A 14,587-nucleotide genomic window follows, 5' to 3' on the forward strand; every position below is an offset into this window, starting at 1 on the left:
CAAAAGTGGGCGGTAGGTATAAAAAGGTTGACTACGCCTGCTAAACTATAACCAACAGTTTCCTCATTTAAGTCTTCTTTTTTAACATAGAGAGAGAGTCAGAGAGAGGAATAGATAGGGATAGACAGGAATGGAGAGAGATGAGAAGCATCAATCATCAGTTTTTCATTGCGACACCTTAGTTGTTCACTGATTGCTTTCTCATATGTGCCTTGACTGTGGGCCTTCAGCAGACCAAGTAATCCCTTGCTCAAGCCAGCGACCTTGGGTCCAAACTGGTGAGCTTTGCTCAAACCAGATAAGCCCGCGCTCAAGATGGCAACCTCAGGGTCTCAAACCTGGGTCCTCCCCATCCCAGTCCGATGCTCTATCTACTGCGCCACCACCTGGTCAAGCTCATTTAAGTCTTAATGATAACTCTTATAAAGGTATCGCATGTTGACAGATTTGAAAAGTTAAAACGACGCATTTTTCACCGTGTTTATTTTGACTATTTTCAAAAGAGAAGTTGAGAATTGGTTTAGAACAGGTTATCTTTACTGATTTCTCTTGTAAATTGCAAACTTCCTATATCATTCATATCCCTCCAATGATGGTATAAATAAAGCCACGTTTCAACTAGAATCTTGACACTCTAGAAACAAATCCTTATTAAAAACAATGTTAAGTACCAATAAAGAGAAAACAGCAGCATTTCTGAAAGAGCATCGTACCTGACTTCTCAAGAAGTTCAATTACAGCTCTGGCAACAGGTGAAACAAAGCATTCGTGGGCGTCCCCCCGCACCAGCTTCCCCAGGTTCACGTCCGTTACTCTGAAACCAAACAGAAGGCAACCAGCAGTCAAACTGGTCAAAACTCACTCATCTGTAATTCACATGGATTAATCCCCAATAACATCCAAGTCAGTGGCGCCTAGGTAGATATATTAAATAATTAAATATAAGTTAAAGAGTGGGAGGAATAAGAGCCATTAGCTTCTTAAGAGTAGCCCCTCAGGAAACTTCACGGTGGTTCCTGAGTCTAGATAACCTGGGGTGTTCTCATTCTGCACTACGAAAGGACAAGTGTGGTTTCTGAAACATGTCATTTTCTTCTACAGAATTTAAGAAGCCCCGTTAACTCCCTAAAATATTATGTGATATTTAAGTGATACTGAATTTTAAATGATATTAAATAGTAAAATGATTTCTTTCTTAATTACTGCCATGGTTGAAACAGATCACTAAAACCAGCACAGCAGAAAAAGGGATTTAGCGATTCCAGTGGATTGTTTCCTGTTTTCTCACCCATCCACATCTTTCTCTGGCTTCAGGGCGTTGAGGACTTTGTTGCTGAACGAGTTCTCAGAGACCTGAAGGGCCAGGCCGTGCACTCTGGTGTCTTCATTAATCTTCAAGATCTCATCTATGATCTGAAGAGGAAAAAAACCTAAAATAATCTGTTTTGCAAGAATAAGACACAACAAAAGAAGCTTTATGTATATATACATAAATGTATATATGATACATACATTGTCGTTTCTTTTTTTACCCCTTGTCAAATACTTGGAATGAAGAAATCTTATTTTCCCTTTATGTCATGTTTAAAAACTAAAAAAAAAGAAAGAAAGAAAAAGAAAAAGAGCCTGGCTGAATTTTTTAGTGACTTCTCAGTCTTTGTTACCACTTTGCTCTCGGCCAGAACAGAAGAGAACAGAACAAAACCAAAGCTCAACAGCTAGTAAACTTTAGACAGGCAGAAGACAATTTGCTGTCAACAATCATATTTAAGCCAAGCGGACTGCCAACTCTCAGGGAGGCCAGGAAGCAAGAATTGCGAGCATTCCACCTGGCCCGGCCAAGCCTGTGGTTCAAACACAGTGTGTTCAATAAAAGCTTACTAATCATGACATGCAAGGAGGCGTCACTCAGGCCCTCATGGTCTCTGGACCTGAACGGCACACAGAAAGCATTTCCAAAGGCTGATGATAGATCTTTTTTATGGGAAACACTGAAATAATTCACTATTTTTGAAAAAAAGACTAAAGTACAGTTTGGGAAGCTAATGTAATAACTAATGAATGGCTAGGTATGACTGCCAGCAATGCTCTGCCCTTTCTAGTTATCTCTATTTTTTATGCCAGGAGAGAAATGATTCATTTCACTTAATAATACTACTTGTTCATAAGAGAGACAGCTCATGAATACGGATCTTCCTAGGAAGTGTTGGTATACCATTTTTTTTCAATGTCTAGCAGAAATTACTACGGGAAGAGAAGAAAAAGCTATTCACTATACAAAATTCAGAAAGAAAATCTCATTCATTCATCATTCTTTCTTTATTCAACAAATGCTGGCTGTTCTGAGCACCTACTCTGACCAGGTCTAAGTAAAGGAAACTAGAGTTGCAAACAAAATTCCTGCCCTCATGAAGCTTATATTCTAGTGGGGAAGATAAGACCAATAACAATAACACTATATTCTTTGGAAGTGGTAAATGATGTAAAGAAAAACAGCAGGTTAAACAGGGTAAAGGGCTAGTTCAGTGGCGTCAGGTGGGAGCTGGTCAGAGGGAGGGAGACATCTAAATAAAGTCCAGAATGAAATGAGGGCCCTCTGGCGACCGGTCTGTAACTAGGATGTGACAGAAGCAACAACAACAAAATCTTAACAAATTAAGATCCTTCCTCTTTTCCAACAAAACACCACGAGGCAAATCCACATTTATTGGTATTTCAAAGAAAAATAGGGTATAAATGACTCCTTGCTAACAAATCAGTCATGGAAAATAAAGAAAAGTACAACGCAATCAATATGGTGGCAAAACACCCTCAAGTAACGTGGGTTCCACCGTCAACAATGGTTATCCTTTGAAAAGCAGACAACGCACTTCTCTGCATTTTTTGTTAATATTGGTTTGACGGGCGTCAATATTTGTAATATTATCATGGCAAGCGTGGCAGAAACTTATCTGCCTGATATCTGGTTTCCTTTCTTCCTTAGAATAAACTCTTGATTTTTAGTTGTGATAATAAATGACCTAAGACCACCTTGGTGTAAAGACTACATTTCCCAGCTTCCCCTGCATCATGGACAAGCAATTAGGTTCAGGCCAATGGAATGAGAATTGTGACTCACAAGAGAGGTCCCTGAAGGGAAGAGCCTGGGAGGCCTGTCTTTGGTCTTTGGCTTTCCTTTAACTTGCTGGTGATAAGGTCCTGTTGTACCGAGCCCCATGATTCTGGGGACAGCTAAGAAATCACCCCACCCTCTGTGTACCACAAAGGCCAGGTTGATGCTCAAACCAACCGAGCTATCTGACCAGGGCCAGGTTTGGTTTTTGTTAGAATGATGAGACGTGTTGAGCTGAATCTGACACCCTGGATATGACGCTGCACGACAAAGACGGCTCAGCAGCAAGATCGAAGGTGCCCGAGTGTCTAATGAATTCGTGACGCCAGCACACCAGCCAGGGGCTGCCTGCTTCTAAACTTTGTTCACGTACAAGAAAAGTGAACTTCTGTGTTATTTCAGACTTAGCTCTTTGAGGGTTTCTATCACGGAAAGTCCAACCCAATCTTGATTTGCCCTAGCGTGAAGGAAAGCTGCCACAGAAGGTCCAGTGTCCTCACCACTCGTCCTGGGGGTGGCTGCTCCCCCCCAGGCTGCAGACGACACTTGTGAAAGCTGTTACTCCCCGCTGGTAGGAACCACTACATCACACGCAGCATAAGTGAAAGGATCTTATGGGTTTTTGTTTTGTTTTTTTATCAGCTGCCACTGAAGGATTTACAGAATGTTAGCCTGGAAAGGACCCTGAAGATTACCCCATCCTGTTCCGCCACTGTGACCCAGAGAAGCCAAAGGAATGGCCCAAGGGCTAACAACCCAGAACTAACTGGTCTTCAGACAATTTCTGCTCGATGACCCTGCTGTTACCCTGAAGAAACACAACCAAAGTCACCACGTCAGAGCCCACGTCCTCAGCAGAAACAGGCAGTAGGGACAGATGGATCAAGGAGCATTTATTTCGGCTAGAGGGAAAAGTGAATGCTTCCCTCTGAAGGTTCAGCCACAAGAAAAGGCTCGATCTGTTCCAACCACAACTAGGAGACGTTGACAGGTATATCAGGTCTAACGAGGAGAGCAAAGCAAGGGTTCAAGTGCGCCGCTGTAATTACCTCGTCCTCGCCGCTCTCTGGAGGAAGGCAGATGTGAGTGATGTTCAGACCAGCCTGAAAAGAGAACGTGAGGTTATTCTGTCACTGCGAGAGGGTGTAGCATCAAAACACGAAAATGAGCTGTTGAAAAGCGACAGTCCTCACCTCCTCAGCCAAATCCTGGTTCACTTCCCGCATCAAGTTATCGTCGCCTGCCTTAGGAGAGGGGAGTGAGAAGGAGAATTAACAACAGAGAAGCATGCTGAAAAGGCACAAGACAAAACAGAGACTAATTCTGCGATCATAACTGATCTAATTACAAAGATGATAGGGAAAGTGCACAGAGGGACTCTTACTGCTCATAAAAGGAGACTACAGGCTGGTGGTATTCATCGGCATATCAGCTTCTCAGGCTTTCCAACTGTGTCTTTTTCTTTTACATAAGAGTCCCCCTAAGGCATCTATAGCCAGATAGCCTGTGTCCCTTTCTAAAGGAGGACACAGAACACAGGGATTAGATGGCTTGCCCGTAGGTGCAAAGCCGAGTCCCAGGCTCCTGACCCACTTGACTTTCTCCTCCTCTCTCAGGCCTACCTTTGAAGGGGATGTGCAGGCAGACCCCAAGGAATGCAGGTGACTTGAGTGTAGCTCTACAGTCTCAAAAATCACAGCGTTGATGGAACCAGACACTGTTATTTTGACATACGAAGCGCATGCCAACCACGACAGGAGCAGTCCAACTGCTGTGCTGAGTTAGTTTACAGGCTTGGCTCACCTCAATATTTCCCTGCACCTGTCATCACATGGGTGTGCCAGAAAGGATGGCAAGTGGTGCCAGCAGCAGTAGGACACGAAGGGGCCGCGGCCAAAAGATGCACATGGAATGCGGAAGAGATCCTGACATGAATGACTTTTAGCCCTTCGAACTCCTGGCAAGCTTTCAAAGACTTAATAGTGAGGTTACCCAATACCATGTCTCAGCAAGCGTATGTCATCCACAGAAACAAAGGGGAACTTTTCCCTTCGACTCACAGGAGATAAGCATTTAGGAGCGGACCACAATAAATCCTCTGTAATGGCACCTCTGTGAGCGCTAACCTCCTGACCTCTGAAAACTACCCACCCCAGGGGAGAAAGACCCACAGCAGACAAGTTCTAGGAGGGAGGTACCTAACCTGGGACCTTGTGGGAGCAAAAGGACCATGGGGAGGGAATGAGAGCAGTTCCAACTGAACACTCTCTTCCCTCCATTAAGCCCGAATGGCACTTTGGTGACAAGAAACGCAGCTGGCCTTTTGTATACACTTATCTTCTAAATCGAAAGGCATCCTGAAATAGTAAGACACAGCCACGTTCTCCACTTACCTGAATAATAGCAAGAACCGGCTTAAAGGCAGGGTTTTTCTCTTGCAATAAACGCAGAACCTCTTTTGAATTTTGAATGACATCTCTACACCGAGAAAGAAAAACAACATACCGCGTCTTTGTTAGAGACTCGACAGGACGGATACAACACATTTCCCTAGAGTGTTCGTCACTGTAAGTGAAAATCACTAGACCACGTACGGCTGTGCCGCACGTGTGGGAAGTGTGCAGGGCAGGGCAGGAGTCTGCTGCCATCGGGAAATACTAACACAGGGCAAAGAGTGGCAATCTCACTTTCAAAGCAAGCCCCGGTGAGCACACTAGAGGTCAAGAGTAATTTCCTAGGGGTCTCTTTTCCTTTGGTATTTTCCAAGTTTATTGTAATGAAAAGTTTGAGTTTCTTTGTGAAATAATCCCTTTCCTGCACCCTCTGGAAAAAAGAGTTTGGGGTCCAGAGAGAAAGCAAATGTTGGTGGAGGGACGGTTGTGAAGACAGGGGCATGGGAAGGTTGTTGGAGAAGTGGTGGTTTAGGACAGATTCCAGGTCCCCGCGTTTAAAGAAGGAGTGGGAAGGGAGCAGAAGGCAGGGCCCGGGAAGAAAAGGTGGCAGAAACACTGGAGATATGTCAGAGTTTGATAGTCTCTTAAGGCCTCTTAGGAAGAGAGCATTTCACTCGTTTGGACTCTGCACAAAGTATTTGGACCTCCCAAAAGCCCCAGCAGGGGCTACCTGGTCCTAAGCACTATGGAGGGTAGCACAGTGCAGCTAACCATAAATAAGGTGGGACAAGTCTCTTTCTGAGCAATCCCAGAGCCCAGCTTCACCATCCTTACGGAATGTTTCCACTTGCACACGAAGTTGGCTTTTCCCCCTCCTATGATAACACTGGGGAACAAAATTTTTGTTGCATCCACAAAAACACTTGTTCTTACCTAATTCGAGTGTGCTGATCTCAAATCTGACATTAGTTTTTCTCGGTAAGCTCTGGTTTTATTGCAATTCAAGATTATAGGTTTTCATCTTATTGTAAAATTTTCAACATTTAGTTTAACATAATGAAGTAGAATGTCTTCTTGGGCATCATCTTTGTGAAAATAGAATAATTTATATAATGTAGTAAATACACTAATATACTAAAAGATATGATTGCATCAGAATTTGTCTACAATTTTGAAATGAACATATTAAAACATTTTAATCATAAAATTTGCACAAAACATTTAAATTCTATTTAGGCAAAAATTTGCATTTGTAGCTCTTGCGTTTGTGTACTTGTTGAGGACAATCTCGTTTGATGCTCCAGCAGTAGCCTGCTCAAGATTTTCGGGAAACTTATCAAGGTGACTGTTCAGGAAGTGAATCTTAAGGCTCGTGTTACATCCAATGTCGTGGAAAGCTAACAGCATCCTTTGAACCAGAAGTTCATAGTTTTCTGCTTTTTTGTTGCCAAGGAAGTTCTTTGTAACTGCAACAAAAGACTGTCATGCTGCTTTCTCCTCCTTATTCATCTTCCTGGCAAATTCTTCATCACGAATGAGGGTTCGAATTTAAGGTCCATCGAATACACCTGCTTTTATCTTCTCGAAAGACAAGGCAGGAAAAGCAGAAAGAATATGTTGAAAGCATTCACTTTCTCTATTCAAAGCCTGAACAAACTGCTTCATTAAGCCAAGTTTGATGTGAACTGGGGGAAAAATGATCCTGTCTCGATTAACTACAGGTTCATTTACAATATTTTGCATCCCTACTTCCTGAGCTTCATGTTTTGGCCACTCCTTCTGTGCCCAGTGTTTCTCCCAAGCTCGGCTGTCCCACAAACACAGAAAGCAAGGATACTTCGTGAAACTTCTCTGTTGTCCTAGCAGGAAATTTACCATTTTAAGATCCACACAAATGATCCAGTTATGCTCCTCATACTTCAGAAAGTCGAGGACAATTTTTATGTCATTCTTACTAAGTCATTCAATTCGGGTTGGCTAAACTGCTGAGGGGTTAATGACTGCTTGGCATCAGAAGAAGACCCTTCAGATTCTACAACCATTTCCTCATGCATCTTATCAAAATACACTTGGCCACCATGTTCACTTTCTTCATCCTTAGAAGAAATAAAACCATTGAAAACTAGAACCGGGAGGGTCTCAGAGTGTGGGATAGGTCATATTGCTGAAGGAATATTAGGATATGCGATCATATGCCATTTTTTCTTGCTGATGCCCTTTGTATGGATCAGACAGAAATAACAGTCACTGCTGTGGTCCTTAGGTTCACACCAAACCATGGGAATACCAAAAGGCATTCCTTTGCATTTTCCTTTTGTCCAGTCATAAAGCATTTCCTCACTATTATGACACACAATATGAGGAGCCCAATTCTTGTCTTGATCGCCAAGGGGAAGTTGAAAATAGGCAATATATACACGTGTTACAGATGATGAAATACTGCGTCTCTGACATTGAAGTGTGTAACAGCCACATATATAACAGAAGGTGTCAGGACTATTCTTACATTTACGCCTACTCAAAGAAGCTATGATTCAATCTTTTTTTTTTTTTTTACAGGGACAGAGAGAGAGTCAGAGAGAGGGATAGATAGGATAGGGACAGACAGACAGGAACGGAGAGAGATGAGAAGCATCAATCATCAGTTTTTCGTTGCGACACCTTAGTTGTTCATTGATTGCTTTCTCATATGTGCCTTGACCGCGGGCCTTCAGCAGACCGAGTAACCCCTTGCTCGAGCAAGCAACCTTGGGTCCAAGCTGGTGAGTTTTTTGCTCACGCCAGATGAGCCTGTGCTCAAGCTGGCGACCTCGGGGTCTCGACCTCTGAGTCCTCCTCATCCCAGTCTTATGCTCTATCCACTGCGCCACCACCTGGTCAGGCTGATTCAATCTTAAAACAAAATAAGAGGGTGTTTTTATCGGATAATTTTTTACATTTAAAAACAACTACAATTATGTAAAAGTGATGTTTGTAAAACATTAATTGCCTTGTGGTTATGTTCAATCCAAGAGTTGTTGCCCTTTAACTCCATCCAATTTAAAAACCAATGCATGCCATTGACTGTAACAAAAAGAAATTAAAATTGCATAAAAACTAGAGCATGTGCCAAAAAACGAATTTCAGATTTGGAATCAGCGATGTAGAAATATATAGAAACAGTTCTAAAACTTCATGCAACAGAAAATGAAAAAGAAAATTGTCCCCAGTGTAATAAAGAAAAGGCTCAGCCAAGGCAGTGCCCACATTTCGGCATTTAACCACCTTTAAATTTTGTTTTCTCATTCTGACATGGTCTTGCACGCACATGACAGCTTTCAAAAAATGCAAGATGAAATTCCAGCCAGGTAACATGAGAAATAAACCGCCAAGGGCAAAGAGCCATGAGTCAGCACCTCCAGGTTTTCAGAGAGGAAGTTGAACACAACTGGAGGATGCTGCTCTCCAGCAGGTGGACTAGAGGAGAGGGGTGTTCAGAAAATGTCTAAGAACTTCAAAACGCAACCAGGACGAACCGTTCTACGTGAACCCGGCTAGACGCCAGAGAACAGGTGGGCATGCGACTCTTCATGACCTGTGAAGATTTTTGTTTTGTTTTTAAAAGCTTGCGATGAGCAACTTAATTTCCAGTGAAATAACCATATTACTGTGTTGAATAAATGAGACTATATGTGAACATTTATAACTCACCTTATAAATGAGCACTAAAATCTTCTGTCCAATCATGGGAGACTGAAGGCTATGTGCTCAGCTGTTTCCCTGCCTCCATGACTGCTACTCTGGACCAAGTTGGGCCCTTGTTTCTATCTAGTTCTGGAAGGCACTGTTCAGTGGGAGACACCTGTAACATGTGTTAGCTGAACATAAGGCTGCCAGAATAATGACCATGTTTCTCAGCCTCCGTTGCAGCTAGCTACCCATGGCCATGCAAAAGAGTCTGGGAAGCAGTAGTTGATAACGTTATTAAAAACTATCAATTTGGCCCTGGTGGGTTGGCTCAGTGGTAGGGCATCCGCCCAATGTGTGGATGTCCCGGGTTCGATTCTGGGTCAGGGCACACAGGAGAAGTGCCCATCTGGTTCTCCAGCCTTTCCCCTCTTTCCCTCTTTCTCTCCCCCTTCTGGAGCCATGGCTTGACTGGAGCAAGTTGGCCCTGGAAACTGAGGATGGCTCCATGGCCTCCACTCGGGTGCTAAGAAGACCTCAGTGGCTAAGCAACAGAGCAACGCCCCAGATGGGGAGAACATCAGCCCCAGATGAGTTGTCAGGTGAATCCTAGTCAGAGCACATGCAGGAGTCTGTCTCTCTGCTTCCCCTCCTCTCACTAAAAACAAACAAACAAACAAACAAAACAAAACAAAAAAGCCCTACCAATTTAAGTACATCCCTCTACTGATCTTATTTTGTTGTAAGGTACCAAAGGCTACAGAATTAATATTAATATTTTAGGAAGCTTAAAGAACATTTTATTAATTTGGGCTAGGCGTGAAGAAAGATTTTATAAGTGTGATTTCTATACTTGTGATTAGCATAAAACCAAGATGGCCGATGGCATTGTGTTGTAAATGCAGAAGAGGAAAGTGACTTGGATTCTCTGACCTTCCTCCATACCTATGGGAAAATGGGCGAATAGCTAGCCAGGTATAGGGGGAAAAAATTAAATTAAACCTTTTCTTATACCAATGGACCATTTACAGGCATTTGTTCCCATGGAAACTATTGATACCTCTCCCCTCCTGAAAGCATGTAGTTAATGTATGTATCTCTGGACAAAGGAATAGCAAATGAACACTAGAAAGTATAGGAATGTCTTTTAGTATGTGAAGTGACATTTTTTGCCATTGTGTTGCCTTGTAGGTTTTAATGTGTAGAAACGTTTTTTTTGTGAATCCTATAGACAGATGTTATAGACTTGCTAATGAATTGTGTCCCATCCCCCCTTCCCTTCACCCTTTCCCCAAACCCGTATAGGAGAAAACAAAAGGTATAGGTTTGCTTACACCGTGATGTCAGGTTATTTCTCCGCCTATGTATAATTAACGGTATATAACCAACCCCGAGAATATTAATGAGATGTACGATTTGGGACTTTGGAACTGCCCTGTGTAAGATATATGCGGCCGGCATATTTAATAAATTTCCTCCTTTAATAAAACTTTTCAAAAACTTATTTGGACTTGGTGCCTCTACGAAAACCTGCAGAATTGTGGATTGGGTACTTTACAACAATTTATTAATAATATTCTATAGTTCAACTTTTCAAGTTTTTCAAAGGCAAAAGAGGTACCTGTACATAAATACAGTAAAGATTTCCCAAACAGTCTCTTCCCAAAAGAAATAATGCAGATTGGGAGCACCACAGAGCATTTAATAAACCAGTGCATTGGCAATGAGTGGATACAATTTATATAATAGTAAAGGCAGTAATGACAAAGCTGCTAATGATGGCTAACATCACTGGGTTCTTCCCATGAATACTTCCATGCACTTTCCCTCTTTTAATAACAGCTCCACATAGCTACATAGCTAGAGAGTACATTTCTCAGTTTTGCCCACATTTTGATGGGGTCATGTGACTAATCTCTGGCCAACCGGTGAGCACTGGCCAGAAGAGGAGCTCCATGCAGCTAAGAGAAAGGTACGCCAGCAACCTGGTCCCCTTTCCGCCATGCTGGACGGGAGACCTGGAGTAGTGAGCAGGTATCACAGGGTGGTCCTACCTTCATTGGACTGCTTCTCTCTGGATGCTAAGGTCCTCAGTTATTTGGGGTATTTTGTTACAGCAATCTAGCCTGCTTCCTATTTATGCATAGGTCTGATCTGGGAGCTTTAATTTTATTTACTCTGTTACATCCAATTTAAGACAGAAGAATGAAAGACATATTGTTTTATAAATTACTGAGAAAGAAAAAAATGTTGCCAATTGAACTATGGTAGAATGTTTCCTTAATATAATGCTTATTCTGTAAGTATCAAAAGCATTCTTTTTTTTTTTTTTGTATTTTTCTGAAGCTGGAAACGGGGAGAGACAGTCAGACTCCCGCATGCGCCCGACTGGGATCCACCCGGCACGCCCACCAGGGGCGATGCTCTGCCCACCAGGGGGCGATGCTCTGCCCCTCCGGGGCATCGCTCTGCCGCAACCAGAGCCACTCTAGTGCCTGGGGCAGAGGCCAAGGAGCCATCCCCAGCGCCCAGGCCATCCTTGCTCCAATGGAGCCTTGGCTGCGGGAGGGAAAGAGAGAGACAAAGAGGAAGGAGGGGGTGGGGGTGGAGAAGCAAATGGGCGCTTCTCCTATGTGCCCTGGCCGGGAATCAAACCCGGGTGCCCCGCACGCCAGGCCGATGCTCTACCGCTGAGCCAACCGGCCAGGGCCTCAAAAGCATTCTTTTAGATTCATTTAGACAGATTCTTTTTTGGTCATATACCACTCATATACTACATGGAAAGGAAACCATACCCAAAACACTGACTGAGATATTCTTAAAACTTCTTCACATTCAGGATCTGAATCTTCTGAGTGACTTTTTTAAATTCAGAATCGTTGATATGTCAACCCCCCCCCACACACACATAATATCACCCTCTGTGTTATCAAGAGTATTAGTGATACATTTCTTGAAAGACAAACTCATTTGTCCCCGGGGCTTTGGGTAAGTTCCTGACATCCACCCTGCACGTTTTGAGGCTGGCCCAGTCTTGCTTCCATCAGATGTCAATGAAAAATTGTCAGACAGGAACCAGAAATCACATCATTTCCTAACATGGCCCTTCCATGACTTGTTGACAGAAACACTGGCGATTAATTGCCAGTTCCTGGACCAGTGACAGGTCACTATGCTTTTGAAGGAGCTTATTGTTTAAATTTTCTGATAAATGTCTATGAAACAAATCAAGAACTAACATACATTGGTTCTTGGACGTCTATTCTGGGCGACTTCTCAGATAGGCCCACCTTCCCCTTTTCTCCAAGTTCTGAGGACTTTCTTAGAGAAAAGTTTTATTAGATGATGCACATAAGTCAACAAGGTACAATGAAGTGCATAGCTGTGGCCAAGTTCGCACAGGTACAGGCAATGACAATACACTGTGACTAACACCTGGCCAATGATTAAAAAAACATCAGCTGAAAGATAAATACCAATTTTGGAGATATTAAAAATGTGCTTCATAGAATTACTCAAGTATAGTATTCCACAACAACCTTATAAAGCAGGTGACACTACGGTTTCATTTTTGTACAGGAAAAACTGAGATCAGATATCTCGCCTAAACTCTCATAGCTATTAGGTGGTCAAGTCATATTGCAAAGCAAGGTACCTATCTCTTTCTTTTTCTTTTTTTTTGTATTTTCCGAAGTGAAAAGCAAGGGGGGTGGGGGGTGGGGATTGGGGTGGGGGCAGACAGACAGACTCCAGCATGCGCCCCACTGGGACCCACCTGGCATGCCTACCAGGGGGCGATGTTTGGACCCTCTGGGGTGCTGCTCTACTGCAATGGGAGCCATACTAGCGCCTGAGGCGGAGGCCACAGAGCCATCCTCAGCGCCCGGGCCAACTTTGCTCCAAAGGAGCCTTGGCTGCGGGAGGGGAAAAGAGAGATAGAGAGAAAGGAGAGGCGGAAAGGTGGAGAAGCAGATGGGCGCTTCTTCTGTGCCCTGACCGGGGAATCAAACCCGGGACTTCCACATGCAGGGCCGATGCTAGGCACCTATCTCTTAACCATAATCCTATGAAGCAGTATTTCATTGCACAACACTTTCTTCTCCAAGTTTAGAAGGGGAGCTGCAAACTAAAGCCCACCCACTAAGAATGACTTTTACATTTTAAATAAGTTTTAAAGAAATACGAAAATAATAATGTTTTGTGGCTTGTGAATATTATGTGAAATTCAAACGTCAGTGTCTGTAGATAATAGCCAACATCTGCTGAGGCCTTAGTATGTGACAGTTCTTGGTCTGTGCATGTTGTTTACCTTCTCTTTTGTAACCCTTCCCATAACCCTTTGCAGTAAACACAATCATTTCTTCCATTGTAGTGAGGGATTGGAGGCTGGCCAGTCCCATGCAGCAGGATCCTAAGCCTACTGACCACTCATCTCTAGGTCAGTCATGGCTTTCAATGAAAGAGAGCATAAACAAAACCCAGAAATGACCCCACATTTTGAGTCCTCCATTCACTCACCATGGCATAAGTGCCTACTGGGGGGTCGGGAACCGTTTTGGCTGAGAGAGCCATGAACGCTACATGTTTTAAAATGTAATTCCGTGAGAGCCATACAACGACCCGTGTACATTACGCATTATCCAATAAAAATTTGGTGTTGTCCCGGAGGACAGCTGTGATTGGCTCCAGCCACCCGCAACCATGAACATGAGCAGTAGGAAATGAATGGATTGTAATACATGAGAATGTTTTATATTTTTAACGTTATTATTATTCTTTTTTATTAAACATTTGTCTGAGAGCCAGATGCAGCCATCAAAAGAGCCACATCTGGCTCGCAAGCCATAGGTTCCCAACCCCTGGCCTACCCTATAGTATAGCAGGTGACAGGTCACTATGCTTAGGGCCTATACCACTCTCTCCAGAAGGAAGGCTCTAGCAAATGAACAAGAGAGACAAGGCCCCTGACAGACCATACATGAACAAGAAAGTTTCAAAGAGTGAAGAGTTACCCAGAAAATAAAACAGGTCTTTGCTTCCCATACTGTCTTCAGCCCCTCGCCCGTCAAGATGAGCTCAGCTGTACGCCGGTTAAAATCTAACGACCTCAAGAAGCCTAAAATAACAACATTCAGAACCAGGACCAGATAAAGGACTCCAGAGAGTCATCTTTCACATTATGAAGGGCCTTGGAAACGGGCGGGGGTGGGAGGGGGCGCAATTGGCAATTAAGGCACTTTTAGAATGAAGGATAAGAAAGAGGGTGTGACCAGATAGAAGGTGACAGAAGACAATTTAACTTTGGGGGAGGGGTATACAGCACAATCAAATGTCAAAATAATCTAGAGATATTTTCTCTCAACATATGTACCCTGATTTATCAATGTCACTGCATTAAATTTAATTAAAAAAAAAA

The 14,587-nt window shown here is 43.2% G+C and overlaps 1 protein-coding gene across 1 annotated transcript in view; it reads right to left on the minus strand.

Annotated features, from left to right (window-relative positions):
- Nucleotides 1-14,587, minus strand: part of MTHFD1L (methylenetetrahydrofolate dehydrogenase (NADP+ dependent) 1 like) — a 186,909-nt gene that overhangs the window by 170,455 nt on the left and 1,867 nt on the right. The window contains exons 2-6 of the mRNA XM_066372996.1: nt 5,506-5,590; nt 4,306-4,356; nt 4,162-4,215; nt 1,289-1,413; nt 714-814 (exon numbers count right to left, since the gene is read on the minus strand). Coding sequence (XP_066229093.1) covers nt 714-814; nt 1,289-1,413; nt 4,162-4,215; nt 4,306-4,356; nt 5,506-5,590 — 416 coding nt within the window. The remainder of the gene's footprint in view (nt 1-713; nt 815-1,288; nt 1,414-4,161; nt 4,216-4,305; nt 4,357-5,505; nt 5,591-14,587) is intronic.

This window comes from Saccopteryx leptura, chromosome 3 (genome assembly GCF_036850995.1).
Source record: "Saccopteryx leptura isolate mSacLep1 chromosome 3, mSacLep1_pri_phased_curated, whole genome shotgun sequence".
NCBI lineage: Eukaryota > Metazoa > Chordata > Mammalia > Chiroptera > Emballonuridae > Saccopteryx > Saccopteryx leptura.